The following is a 14,095-nucleotide window of genomic DNA, read 5'->3' as shown; positions in this document are numbered from 1 at the left end:
GGGCGTAGTTCAGCTCCTTATTCTTTATTCTCTGCTCTCTCGGCCGCCCAGGTCTTGTACCAGGGTCTACAGAAGCTTGAGAAGGAGAAGGCCAACAGGGAGCACCTGGAGATGGAGATCGACGTGGTGAGGCCCAGGCCCCAGGGAGCCACCCGGTGTCCCCGACGGTCTCGCTGGTCGTCCCGTGAAAGGCTAGGAGTGCAGGGGAGCCCATGCGGCTGTGGGCGTGGGCTCAGCGCCGGGGCGGACGCCGCAGAGGTGGCCGCCCCGCCATGGTCCTCTCTGCCCTCTCTGCTGACAGAAAGCCGACAAGAGCGCCCTGGCGGCCAAGGTGAGCCGCGTCCAGTTCGACGCCACCACGGAGCAGCTGAACCACATGATGCAGGAGCTGGTGGCCAAGATGAGTGGGCAGGAGCAGGACTGGCAGAAGATTCTGGACAGGCTCCTGACGGAGATGGACAACAAGGTGAGGGGCAAGAAAGAGGCTCCGGGCTTCCCCGGATCAGGACAGCGCCACCCTCTCCCGGCACTGCGGACCCCCGACCTACTCCCCTGAAGCTCACCGGGTTCCCCCACCCGCCCACCCGCAGCTGGACCGCCTGGAGCTGGACCCCGTGAAGCACGTGCTGGAGGACCGGTGGAAGTCCTTGCGACAGCAGCTCAAAGAGCGCCCCCCCCTCTACCAGGCGGACGAGGCGGCCGCCATGCGGAGGTGGGGCCGTGGGGCCGGGAGGGCTGCGGGGGAGGCCGGCTCGCTCTGCTCTCGGAGTAAGGGTGGGGGGAGGGCTGGGGGTCCCTAGACGAACAGCTCCTGCCGGCACACAGCACATTCCAGGGAAATGGCTGATCCCGCCAGGGACTGTGCCACAGTAGGAGTGACTGAATTTTAGAGCTTGAAAGCCCTTCTAGCTCAAGCCTCTTTAGGTCACAGTAGGAGAAGGCTCTCTGGGTGAGGGTCTGCGACCACAGGCCCCTGGGACAGGGAGGGGTCCACAGCCCCCAGAGCTGAAACCCCTCCTGGGGGACCTGGCCCATGGCCGTTCCAAGCCCAGGATTTTCATTATTGGCCACCAGAGGGCCCTTGAGGATTAGGTGGGGCGCCCCTCAGGGTCCCGGTTAGGAGAGGTGCTGTGTGTGTGCCTGATGAGCGATGAGGGGCGTGTCTGGGAGCTGGAGAGTTGTGGGGGGGGGGGCAGGGTCAGGAGCAACCTGTGGCGGCCTCGGGCCTGCCCTCTGCTGAGCGTGGCTTCCAGCCAGCCTGGAAGTGGGTTCTCCATCTCTCCCACTCTGCACCCCGGGACAGGGCGCTCACCACCATGCGTCTCATTCCTCACAGGCAGCTCTTGGCACATTTCCACTGCCTGTCATGTGACCGTCCCTTAGAGACACCCGTGACTGGACAGTGAGTGACCCCAGCTGGCGGCCGCGGTGGGGGTGGGCATGTGGGACTGTATCCCCTCCACTCCTGACCTGCCTCCAGCTCGTGTCCCCTCCTCCCCTCCATCACGGACCTTCGCCCAGCCCCGGGGCGGGGAGACCTCTCAGACAGGTGGCACGCAGGGAGCAGGTGCTAGGTTTGGGCGACGGGCTTTCTCGCACGTCGACCTTCATCTTCCCTCTGTTGCTGCCCAGAATCCTGCCCGTGACCCCTGTGGGCCCGTGCCTGCCAGGGCACCGCTCCTCCCGCCCCTACACCATCTTCGAACTGGAGCAGGTCCGACAGCAGAGCCGCAAGTACGGGCCGCGGAGCCCTGCCCAGGGCCGGGGGGCGGGGCTCCTCCTCACGGCGGGGGGACAGGGGGACCAGCAGGCGACGTCTGACCTGGCACCCAGCTCTTCCGGGGCTGGGCGAGGGAGGAGGAAGAGGGAGAACTCGGAATCACCTGCCTTCGGTCCCCGCCGGCGGTCCCTCCTTACGTCCTGAGACCCCCAGGTCCTTCGGCTGTCCCAGCAGCCCCCGGCTTGGGGGGCATCACTCGGCGAATGTGGGGGGATGAGCGTGGGCGCTGTTTCATGCTCCCTCGGGCCCTGCCCGCCTCCCTGCAGCCTTCCCACCTCCTCAGGATGGGGGTTCAATGGGAAGGATGGTTTTCAAGCCGTACCTTGGAGCCCTGGGGGTTCCAGGCATGCGGGGCCTGGCGTGTGGGGATAGGGAGAGGCCAGCACCGCCACCCCGGGTTAGCTGAAGAAGCAGGGCTGCCCTCTGGGGGGCTTTCCTGTGCTGTCTCGCCTCAGGCACCCTCCCCTGGCAAGTCCAGCCGCGGTCCCTCGGGGACTGGAGAGGGCTGCCACCCACATAGGGTCCTGCGGAAATGGGTGGCTGGAGGGGCGCCGTGGGCTGGGCCTCTGCCCTGGCGTGGGCTCGGGGTGGTGCGGCTCCCTCACCCCCACTTGCCCGTGTCCGCAGCCTAAAGCTGGGGGGCCCCGCCGGCCCGCGGGGGGACCTGGCGCTGATGGAACGGAGCGTGGGCCGCCTGCGCACCATGCACTCCAAGATGCTGATGGACATCGAGAAGGTGCAGATCCACTTCGGGGGCTCGGTCAAGGCCAGCAGCCAGATGATCCGCGAGCTGCTGCAGGCCCAGTGCCTCAGCTCCCCCTGCTACAAACGGTAGGATGGGCAGCAGGGTGCACGCACTGGGCCCCTGGCCGGACTCAGCGTTGCCCACCCCCGCTGCGGGGAAAGCCCTGATGGGGGCGGGCGTGAGTGTGAGTGTGAGTGTGCGTGTGAGAGAGCGTGAGTGTGCGGTCTCCAGGACAGCAGGCCAGGCCGCTTTGCTCACGCACGTACCTGCTCTGCCCCTTGCTCCTGCCCTGGCTCCCAGAGACCCCTGAAGACAGCCACCCCCACGCCCTCCGGCCAGCCCCCACTGTAGGTGTGTCTCAGGTCACACCTGTCCCCAGTGCTCACTGTCTTCGTCACAGGGTGCCAGATATGGCCGACTACACGTACTCGACCGTGCCTCGGCGCTGCGGGGGCAGCCACACCCTCACCTATCCCTACCGCCGCACCCGCCTGCAGCACCTGCCACAGGGCCTGTACCCCAGCGAGGAGATCCAGATCGCCATGAAGGTCGGGGTGCTGCCTCTGGGCCACAAGGCGGGGAGGGCCCTGACAGGACCAGGACCCCAGGTTCTCCAGTCACTCAGGAGAAGCCACCCGAGGGCCCCTCATCCAACCCTCTGCCCTGGGCAGTGTCTTCATCGGACCCAGTGAAAGCCTCGGGCTCTCAGCCTTGCTGGGATGAGGAACGCCCGCCTGGCCACCGTCCACCTGGTGCCACTGCCCCATAGGCCTCAGAACGGCAGCCCCTCCACCTCCCTCCACCCAGAACCCCTGGGTGGGTGCCGAGCACCATCTGGTGCCGGGGTCGCAAGAGGACAGCGCTCTGTGTGGAGGCAGGAGTGGGGTCGAGCCGTGGGTGCCACGTGGTCACAGATTACCCACCCGCCTCCACAGCACGATGAGGTGGATATCTTGGGCCTAGACGGACATATTTACAAGGGACGGATGGATACAAGGCTGCCAGGCATCCCAAACCGAGACAGTGAGTATCCAGGTGGCCTAGCCACCCCGCAGGCTCCTCACTCGGGTCCCAGAGGATCTGTCCCACTCCTGGAAGGCCAGACACTTCTTGGGGGCCACTGGACCCCAGCTGCCTTCTTCTCTACCTCCCTGACTCCAAACTTTCAGGCCTCCGGAAGCCCCAGGTCACTGCGTGCAGGCGGTGACAGTCCAGTAGCAGCCCCATCTTCTCCCTCCAGCCTTCACCCTCGTGCTTCCACTGCTGGCTTGCCTGCCTCAGCCTCTGTCCCCAGCTCGCCACGCCCAAGTCCTACCCCCTCCTGAGGCCCTGAACACTCGGCAAATGTCCCGGTCCCCTGAAGCCCACTCCAGGCCACCATCCCTTCAGCGTGCTGCTTCTCACTCCCCACCGTGCCCTCCAGCTGTGTGTGCACCTTTCCACTCTGAGCTGTAAACCCGGGGTCAGAACCCACCCAGCACGTGGCGCAGGGCTGATGTGGGGGTCCTCGGAGGACGTCTGAGTGTGTGTTGCGGTGGGGAGTGTGGACAGATGGACACATGAAGGAATGAGGTGCTTATAAAGGGCACGTCAATGAATTCAGACTGAGAAGGCCCCCGGCTGAGGCTGGCCGTGACCAGCAGCCCTGCAGCCCTCTCCCCACCCCCGTGGGTCCCCACGGAGCCCTCACGTGGTGTCTCAGAGCCGACCCTGCTCTCCCCTGTCCCCGTCAGACTCAGGGGTCAGCAAGCACAAGGCCAAGCCACCCCGGTCCCACGCGCACCGGCAGCAGTCACTGGGCGACAGCAGCCAGCTGCCCTCACGGCCTCAGAGTGCTCAGATGCTGGCTGGCAACACCTCAGGTAGCTTCCCTCCGGGGGGAGTGTCCTCCTGGGTGGCCTCGGCACTGGCCCCTCTCCTCCTCGCCCCTTTCCTGCCCGTGGCTGGTATATGCCCCTGGAGAGAGGATGGGCCTGGGAGCTGGGGGATGGGACGGGAGGAGGAAGGAGAGGACACTCCTGGTCCCTGAGTGCTGGATGTATTACAGGTCTGTGGGATAGGTACTGTCACCATCCCCATTCTACAGAAGAGGAAGTAGGGGCAGGGCCACAGCCCGGGACCACCTCGGGCCCAGGTCCTTCCCCTGCTAACCACATTGAGTGCTCACATACTCGCCCTGTGCCCCAAGAACCCCTCTGTCTGACCCTCAGGTCTGGAAGGTCCCCAGAGTCTCTGCTCTCCCCCGAGGGGCTAAATCCTGTCTGGAAGTTAGAGCGCTAAGGGCCTCCAGGGTTCGCCCCCACGTGGGGGCCAGAAAGGGACACTGGCCGGGGGGCAGGCGGCCAGGTCACTTCCGAGTAACTCTAAGCAAGTCTCCCTCTCTTGGAGCCTCAGTTTCCTCATTGTCAGTAAAGGGGGAGCCGGGTCAGTGCTGCTTAGAGTCGGGGCCCCCAGGAGAGTCTAATGAAACTGCCGACCTTCTTCCTGTAAAAAGCTGGTACCCACAGCCCTCTGCAGGCGCTTCCAGGGGGGTCAAGGGCCACCCCCAGCCCTGGCGCTCTTTGCCATCCCTTCCGGTTCCAGCACTCAGTGAGTGCCTGGAGGAGGCCATGGTGGTGGCCATGGCACCTCGCTGTCACTGAGGGCTCCTCAGCAGCCACCGCTGCTGACATTTTACAAGTGGGAACCAACTTTAGTGCCCACACCACCGTTAGGTTGTAGGGACCCCTGTCAGCCTCACTCACAGCTGAGAAGACTGAGGCACGGAGCGGGGAGGTGCTGCCCAACGTCACACAGCTAGGGAGCCCCGTGGGGGACTCAGAGCCAGGCCGTGAGGCCACAGAACTATGTCCTCGGAGGCACTCAGCTCCCTTCTCGCTGGCACCTCGCTGTCTGCTCCAGGGGCGCTTAAATGCCATGGGAGCAGGAGAAGAGGTCTTAGGGGAGGTCCCCGCACTTATTCTGTGAACGTCGCCTAAATGGTCCCTGCGTCATCGAGGAAAGGTTACCAAAGGAGCAGCTCCTGGCCCCGACAGAGGGTTTGTGTGTTTTTCGCCAGATGATAAGGAGCTTTGCCAGGTGCTCCTCTGAGGACTTGCGCTGTGCACCCCAGCCGCGGGGCGGGGCCCCTCACCAGCATTGCGTCCCCTGCTCCCTGCTCCGCCTGGCCGGCAGGGCTGCTCCGACTTCCCTGGGCTTTGGGCAAGCTGGGTGGGCCTGGGGAGCCCGGCAGAGCCATCTGACCCTGCCTATCTCGCAGCTCCTTCTCGTCAACGGACAGACAGGCCGGTCTCCTCCGAGGGGCGCCTCTCCCAGCCCAACGTGGCCCACCTGCCCAGCCCCAGCGAGATGGCAGCGGGGCTGGAGATGCCCATGGACGTGCCTCCTGGGGAGGGGCTCGAGGAGCCCACCCGGGGGCCTCGGTCCACCACTGCTCACTGAGCAGGGCTATAAATAAATGCTTAGGAAGCAGCTGGGCAGCGAGCTTTCTCTGGCCCTGGCTCAGGATGGCGCAGTGGGAGGGAGGGGCCTGTGCAGGCTGGGGGCCCTCCAGACCGTCCCCAGGTCCAGGGGACAGACCTTGTCTTGGAGAGGGGGTCTAGCTTGTAGCCTAAAAATGATTCCACGGTCTCCAAAACAGATCAAGCCATCCTCTGAGGGTGCTGAGTCTTCAGGGGGGCTAAGTAGTGTGCCCAGGGTGGGGCGGGGTCAGTGCCGGGCAGACACCTGGCTCCAGGGACTGGCGGGCTGGCGTGGGACCTGCTCTCACACCTACTGGCTCTGTCCTGACCTCAGTCAGACCGTGGGCTGCCTCCTTCCCCAGCTCGGGCCCCGCCCTCCCGTTGGGGAGGCTAGCCTACATGGTGGCCCCCTCTCGCTGGGGGCCTCTGGAAAGGTTGGGACATAGGTGTCTGTGAGGAAGCCATTCCATGGAGCAAAGGTGAGGGTGGCAGCTTCCTGCTCCTCTCCCGCTGCTGGCTCAGGGTCGGGCCTGGCTCCTGGCACAGAGACTAGGGAAAGCCGTGCCCCCAGCCACCTGGGAAGGCTTCTTTGCAGTCCTCTGCAGCTTACCCTTGACTGGCTGCCGAGGCAGGAGGGCTCAGACGCAGGGGCTGCCAGGCATAGCCCGTCTCCCTGCTCCCAACCCCGCAAAATAGAGCAAAAGCTCCTAGCCTTGGAGGCCTTGCCTTGTCCTGCTCCAGCCTAGTCAACTCACATGCCTTTCTTCACTGGCAAGAGGGCTTACTGCTGTCCCCTCCCCCCAATTCCTTTGTGCCAAAGGTCTTGGCAGGTGGGAGGGGACAGAGGAGCACAGCGAGCATGGTTGGGCCCCGGCAGGTGCAGCCCCTATAAGGAACGAGCCCCCATCCCCAGTCGAAGCCCCAGGGACAAGGCAGAGCTGCCCCCACCCCCAGGCCACTGAAGTCACGGAAGCAGTTTTCTGTCTTCAAGTCTGTTTTCATCAGCTCCCTCTTCAAAAGTGGGGCTCCACCCACCCCATGACATGGGAAAGGGATGTCTGGGACAAGAGGCCTGCTTTAGGGTGTGAGGGAGGGTGACAGAATCACACAGGAAAAGGAAGTGTGGCGGGAAATAGCCCAGAAAAGGGTTTCTCCCCAGTCCCCATCCCATGTGGGCAAAGAAGGGTGGGGTTTGCTGGGGGCGTCATGGGGTAAGAGGTGCTCCCTGCGGGAGGGGGCTTCCCCCTTCTTTCCCCATCTGCCTGGATCCCATTCACCTTCACCTAACGACAGAGTGCTAGATGGGAGGCCGGGGGCAACCCGAACTGGGGACACAGGCTTGCTCCCCACGCCAGGCTCGGGCTCGTCCGCTCCCGCACAGCCCCCTGCTGCGCTCACCCTCGGGCCCAGAGTCCAGCGTCACCGGCGTGGTGAGGGGAGCAGCAGCAGGGGCAGCCGGCCCCCCGCGCTCAGGCCAACCTCACAACCACAAAAGGTCAAGGAGTGAGTGACATTCCCCAAGCAGCTCAGGGCAGCCCCCAAGCCCTGCACCTGGGTGCCGCTCACGGCCCCCAAGCTGTGCCCGCTGCGGGGGTGGGCCCACGCCCCCACGGGGGCTTCCCCTCCCAGCCTGGGAAAGCACAGGTGGGAAGGGGCTGGGGTGAGGGCAGGAGGAGCCTCAGGGGTTTCCAACCAGGAAACAAAACCGAAAGGACAAACTCGGCCTCAGAGTGCGCGATCACATCACATGCAGCGGGCCGGGCAGCGGGGCCGGGCAGGCTGGCTTACGGGGCGAGGCCCTTCTCAGGTGTCGCTTCAGTTTGGGCCCAAACCTCCAGGCCTCCAAGTCCCGAGCTACAGCAGTGGCCAGGGTGGGGGGTCCGGGGCGGGCATGGGAGACGCGAACCCGAGTGTGTGCACACGTTGAAGGGGTGGTGTGGGGCGAGGGGCCCCCAGAGGAAGCTGGGCCTGAAGAAGCTGGGCCTGGGGTAGCTGAACAGGCTCCTCCTCACTCGCCTGCCACCCACCCTGAGGAACTGCCTCCGGCCTGAGATCTGATGCCTGGAGGCTCCGGGCTCACCCGGTCTCTGGGGCTGACAGCCTCGGTTGACCTCTGGGTCACGGCCACACAACATGCACACGGGGACATGCTACCACGCAGGAGGCCAAGGGCAGGAATAGCAGAGATGGACCCAGCTGGAAGGGGGAGCGCGCCCACTGCCCACTCTCACTGTAGACGAAGACTCCAGGGCTGAGCGCTGAGCGCGAGCTTGCAGTGGGCCACACGGGAGGGTGGAGGAGAGCAGGTCCCAGGAACTAAGTCAGGACCCGTCCTCCCTCCTGCTTCCCACACCCAACTGGACCCAACCTGTCCTATCAACGCCCCCCCCCCCCCACCCCAGCCCGACCAGCCCCGAGGCAACGGAGCCAGTCCCCTCTCCCGCCCTCCGCCCCCAACCCCTTCCCAAGGAGAGAGCTTTTCCTACCAAGGCAAATAAAGGCACTGCAAACCAGGGAAGTTAGAAAAGTCTCTTTTTAAGCTTTTAAATTAAAATTTCACCCTGGTGAGATGATTGATTTGGGAACTAAATCCAGAGGCAAGCTCTCTACTCTGCAATCTTCTGGGCCTGGGCACAGGAGAGGCAAGGGGGCAGCAGAGGCAAGCCCCACGCAGAGCCTGGGCCTTTGACCCCAGCCACCAACTGGGGGCGGGGCTCCCATGTCTTGGGCCACCAGGCACCTCCGGGAGCCCCTCCTACAGCCACTGCTGGGAACGGAGCAGTGTGGTCTTCTCTCCCATTCCAGAAGAACCCTGCAGCCTGGCTTCGAAGCACCTACCGTGGGACCGGGGCGGAGGAAGGGGTGCTGACCCCAGGGTCCCCCCCCTCTGACCCCAATACCCTAAGCCAGCCAGCCCCGTTCTCACATACATTAGTTACATTTATATATTCATATATATTATCGTTATATATTAAAAAGAGAGCAAACCTGCCCGAAGAGAAACTCCTGAAGAACCCGAGTGGCTCAGGAAGTTTACTGTACCCCCGCCCCCAAAAATTCTTTTATAAAATCTTCCAGTGCGATCTTCAGGAAACCCATGCCCGCCCCGGACCCCCCCGCCCTGGCCCTTCTGTGTCCCCACGACCCCGGACTGCCCCCAGCTCCAGCTCAGCGCCCGGCGGCATCCAGTCTCATCTCTGGCCGTCCACTGCAGCCATGGCTTTCTGCTGGGAGCCTCCTTGCTGTGCTCCGGGGGGCCACGTGGGCTGTGGGTGGTGGAGGTGGTGGAGGCTGTGGGCCGTTGGGGACGACGGGGGGATCCAGGTGGCCTGGTGGCTGGGCGGGGACGAGGCCCAGAAGGGGCTGAAGTTTGCAGGGGGCGAGCAGGCCACGGCCGTCATGGGGCTGTTGGCACTCTGCAGGCCCTCGGAGGCGCGGAGCTTGGAGAACATGGCCAGGGCGTCAGGGAAGTTGGGCGGCGTGGCTGGCGTGTTGCTGGGGGTGCACATCTGCTGAGAGAAGACAGGGGAGTCGGGAGGGCTGTCCTCCTGAACCCCCGATTCCGAGCCACACCCCCTGGTCCCAGGGACTTCCAGTGGGGCTCGCCCAGGCTTCCCCAGACCACGGGCAGCGTTGACAGGACGAAAGCACCCCCCTCGCCCTGAGCTAGGAAGAATGAAAAAAATAAGGACAAACCCGACAATTTTCATCAAAACCAGAGTGTTTCACGATGCTTAGGAACGACACCCTGGAGAGCATCAGAAATAAACGGTTAATTCTAACCAGAAGCCAGGGTGTCGGCATGAAGCGAGGACAAGGGAGCAGCCCAGGTCGCCCTGCTTGGCGCCACACACTGGGTGAGAAACCAGCTGCTTCTTCCATAATCCACCCTCGGCCGTGCCGAGGCTGCTGGTCGGGGGGACGGCCAGACCCAGGCTCTGCCTCTGTGGCCAACCGTGGTGAGGCCACTTTCTCAGCGTGTGGGTTCGTCGGCGGGGCTCGGAGCCTTCGCCTCCATATCTTACTTCTCACAATGATGCTAAGTCATTTCCCTTATTCTCTCTAGATTACAGATGAGAAAACTGAGGCCCCAAGTTCAAATCACTTGACCAAAATACACTCACTGCAAGGTCCAAGCTGCTGGAATTTCTAGGCTCCGGAGTCTACAGGCCCAAGCTCTTAACTTCCACCCAGCCCCGGCTGCTCTGCACCAACAGTCAAGTGCAACTTCATGCTTGGGCTCCCCAGTGCAAACACCAGGTATTTCGGTTTCCTATGTCCCTGAGCGTCTCCCCACATGCTGCTCTTGGCCAGAGGTAGGCAGAGTGTCTCAGTCATTCAGCCCCTCTCAGCCCTCTTCCTGGGGGAAGCTACGGACATCCCATCTGCTGATTTCTGCCACTACTCTGGGAATGGGGCTCTCCAAACTCCCCACTACCCCCCCCCCACCACCACTTCTGAGCAGGGACCCCAGCCAGAAAGGGCAGGGGCTGGGAACAGGACTCTCTCTGTAGACACCAGTGACTGCAGGCTCCTCAACTCTGCAGCACGGCGGGGTGGGGGTGGGGGGGTGAGGTGCCGTCCACGAAAACCTCACCAGAGCACCTCACTCACCAGGGGCCCGTGGAAGAGACAGCTGGGGACAGGCTTACAGCTTACACCAAGCCATTCCGACCTGGCAGGCCGCTTCTGCCTTTCCCAGGAAGCCATGGGAGCCCTTCTTTGAATTTCTCCTAATTTTAGCAACACAGGCCCCTCCCCCAGGCATGGGGGTGGGGGAGCAAAATTCTAGGGCTCTTCACCTGGCAGAAAGGGAGCTTTTTCACAGCTCTGCAGTTAAACTCCGGTCAGAAATAGGGAGTGGGGGTGGGTAGTACCCCCGGCCTGTAACTGGGCCGCCCATATCGGCAGCTAGGAAGCTCTGACCATTGTCCTCAGGGGCAGCCACAGGCCTGGCCTCACCCAGACCATTTCCCTCCTCCCTTCACTACTCCCCGTCCCTACCCCCCAGCCCAGGCTGACTTCTCGGCAGCAGGAAACAGTGAATGGGGGGTGGAGGTAGAAGCCGACTGCATCACAGCATCGTGACCAACTTCCCTAGTTCACCAAACCAGCACAGACGGTCTCCTCAAACGGCCACCCCGCTCGGGATCAGGAACAGGCCTCTATGCCCGCCCGCCTGTGTGAGCTTGGGCAAATTTCTTAACCTCTCTGGACCCTCTGTTTTCATAAAATCAGGGGTTTGGACCAGATGCTCTAAAGGCCCCTCCGGCTCTGTGCTTCTAACAATGGGTGATTTCCAGCTCTCACACATACTCGTCCACTGCACCCTGCTAATGTTCTATGGCTTCCAGACTATGTCTTTCTCTCCTTCCCAGCCCCTCCCCACCCAGGCACCTTATCTAAGATGCCTCCAACAGTGTGAGTGTACAATAACCCATGAGACAACCGTTTGTTGATCATTCACGCCCTGGTATTGCTATTGTGCCATTATTAGTCCCGGGTGGTTTCATTTAACTTTTCCCTTTGATTTATTGTCTCTAAAAAAAACCACTGACTCCTGCGGGCAGGGTGTTTTCCACTGCGGATCAGGTACTCAGTGCTTGGCGCAGTGATGGATACACTGATTATAAGGGCTGTTACAAAACTTGCCACCTGTCTTGAGAGAAGGAAGCTTCAAGATTACAGTCCCTTGGGATTTGCAGAGAAGGAGCGATCGGACCTAAAGGGACCACCCGTTCCAGCTCTTCCTGGCAAGGCTCCCTGTCACAGAAGCACAGAATGGCTGTCCTGGGAGCTCTGGACCTTTTCGAATGGCCACAGTTGGTGCAACAAACCTCAAGGCCCTTTTGAGAGGAGATGGCAGCAGGGTGCTCCCAGGCTCATCACGCACAAGGTGGGAGCCGGAGCTTTCCCACAGTCGGGCACAGGGGGAGGGTGTCCTGGCGACATTTCTCACTTAGGAAGAGCCCAGTCCCAGCGGCCCAGCCCTGCAGCAGCACAATTCGCCCATCATATCCTAACACTCTGTTTTTCTGGTTTGCATACAGTATGAGCCACCCCAAGAAACACCTGGTTGAAAGGTCAAAACAGACCCCTCTCTATTTGTCCTTTGCAATTAGATGAAAACAGGGTGCCAAGGACAAGACACAACAGAGGAACCATTTACAACTCCTCCAGGCCATGCAGCAGTTCTGAAAAAGGAGCCACGGGCAAGGACACCAAGTGTCAAAAAATGCCAAAAATGCACTCCAGAAGCCACAACAGATCTCCAGGGGGAATAATGTTTTACAATCCTTAGGGCTGGAGCCCAGTCCCTCCTCCCCCAGCAGGGCTAATAGGTAACTAGGAGGGGGATGGGGGGAAGGGGTAGACAAGGCATTCGGGCCTCTGAAGTGAAAGGGATGTCCTGTGCCTCCGGAAAGCAGGATCCCCACGGCCAGGAGGGCAAAGGCTCAGGCCTGGGGGCCAGCTGGGAAAAGAGAAGCAAGCAAACCCAGACGCGAACCACTCCTGTTTCCTGTACTTATGTATCTTCGCACACTGAGATTAAATGCAAATTCTTGGCATTTTCTTGTGGAAATCTGTATGCTCAGGGTCTGTCCGTTTTCCATAAACAGGAAAGAGAGAGCATACCTCTGTGGGTCGAGCCCAGCTCCCAGCCAGGGTGGCTTTATCCCTTTCCTGTTCCCTGTAGAGCTGGGTTGTTGTGGGGGAGGGGGAGGCTGCTGCCAGGCCAACGCTAAGAGGGGACCCCCGTAAACACAGACACCCCAGCTCCCAGTCCCCTTCTTTCACTAGGGCTCCCGGCTCCCCAAACGTCCAGTTCTCACCTGAGCCCCCTCCCCACTCCCTGCCGCCCGGCGACTCCTTGACCACCACCCTCGCCTCCCTCCTACCCGTTTCCCCGGGGTGGGGGGCGGGCACGAGGCTTTTCGGTAGAGAGACGGCAGCCCGGGAAGCCGGACCGCAAAGCGGGCCGAGCGGGCCGGCCGGGGAGCCGCTCTTTCCTGGAAGACATTTTGGCTCTTTGTTTACATCGCGGCGCGGCGCTCCCCGGCAACATGGCTGTCACCGCCGGCGGCTGACAGCGGCCCCCGGCCCGCGCCCTCGGCTGCGGGGGGCTGCGGCCCGGGCCGGGGCCCGCCCTCCCGCCGCGCCGGCCGCACTTACCATCTGGTGGTGGTGGTGGCTGTTGGGAATGTTGGGTTTCTTGGAAAAACGTGCTGAGGGCGGTCTGCGGACAAACACAGCGGCAGCGCGGCGGTTAGCGGGGCCGCGACCGGGAGCCCGGCGGCCGGCCGTACCCCGCGGGCCGCGCTCCTCCGCCCCCCGGACCCTCGGCGCCGCCCCCTGCCCTCGCGCCCCGCGCCCCGCGCGAGCGACCTCGCGGCCGCGGATCGCCTTACGGGCGATATAAATAGAGCGGCCCGGCCGGCCCGGCGCGCTCGCCGCGGCCCGCACGCACCTCGAACTGCCAGTGGGCCGCCTGCAGCAGCTGCTTCGCCTGGTCGGCCGCGCAGCCCGCGGCCAGCACGAACTGGTTGATCATGACCTGGTGCCGCAGCTCATCCGTGTTCACCGACATGGCTCCGGCCGGCGCGCAGTCGGGCTCGGCGGCCGCGGGAGGCCGGCCGCCCTCGGGTCGCGCTCGCCGCCGCCCGCGGCCTCCGGACCCTCCGCCCAGGCCGCCCCGCCGCCCGCCGGGCTAGTGTTGTGGTCCCGCTCCCGCGGCCGCCGACACACAAACAACAGCGCGGGGCGGGGCCGTGTCCCAACGTTCGGGGGCCGCGAGCTGCCGCCGCTGATTGGCCTGCGCCGCTCGGCCGGCTCCCGGATCGCAGCGGACGTTCGGTTCGAATCCTGCGGCCTGCGGGCCCGCACTGTTTCTCTTTTCGCCCGGCCGCGCCCATTGGCGGAGGTCGCCACCGTGGGGCGCCCCGGCATTGGCCGGCCGCTGTGTTTTGGCTCGTCCGGGCTCGTGATTGGCCAGCGCCGGCCGTTTGGGGCGGAGCCGCGCACGCCGATTGGTCTCCCGTGGGCCTGTTTGAACTCAACTTGAAAACCTGGAGTGCCTGCTGATTGGCCGAGGCGCCTCTGTTTGGTGTT

At 63.2% G+C, this 14,095-nt stretch overlaps 2 protein-coding genes across 2 annotated transcripts in view; one reads left to right on the top strand and one right to left on the bottom strand.

Moving 5' to 3' along the window:
- Positions 1-5,966, top strand: part of LOC105293430 (glutamine-rich protein 2) — a 12,708-nt gene extending 6,742 nt beyond the window's left edge. Inside the window, exons 6-15 of the mRNA XM_023531622.1 lie at positions 52-126; positions 302-466; positions 591-712; positions 1,337-1,402; positions 1,633-1,734; positions 2,408-2,611; positions 2,926-3,073; positions 3,461-3,548; positions 4,259-4,471; positions 5,785-5,966. Coding sequence (XP_023387390.1) covers positions 52-126; positions 302-466; positions 591-712; positions 1,337-1,402; positions 1,633-1,734; positions 2,408-2,611; positions 2,926-3,073; positions 3,461-3,548; positions 4,259-4,471; positions 5,785-5,966 — 1,365 coding nt within the window. The remainder of the gene's footprint in view (positions 1-51; positions 127-301; positions 467-590; positions 713-1,336; positions 1,403-1,632; positions 1,735-2,407; positions 2,612-2,925; positions 3,074-3,460; positions 3,549-4,258; positions 4,472-5,784) is intronic.
- Positions 5,967-8,921: 2,955 nt separating this feature from the next.
- Positions 8,922-13,865, bottom strand: UBALD2 (UBA like domain containing 2). The gene is given in 4 exon segments (XM_011361986.2): positions 8,922-9,495; positions 13,160-13,192; positions 13,194-13,223; positions 13,455-13,865. Coding segments are annotated over 4 exon segments (501 nt in total). The 5' UTR covers positions 13,575-13,865; the 3' UTR covers positions 8,922-9,177.
- Between the last annotated feature and the right edge of the window lie 230 nt (positions 13,866-14,095).

This window comes from Pteropus vampyrus, unplaced genomic scaffold (assembly GCF_000151845.1).
Source record: "Pteropus vampyrus isolate Shadow unplaced genomic scaffold, Pvam_2.0 Scaffold72, whole genome shotgun sequence".
NCBI lineage: Eukaryota > Metazoa > Chordata > Mammalia > Chiroptera > Pteropodidae > Pteropus > Pteropus vampyrus.
Note: the sequence above shows the minus strand (reverse complement) of the source record. Positions and strands in the feature narration are given on the sequence as shown.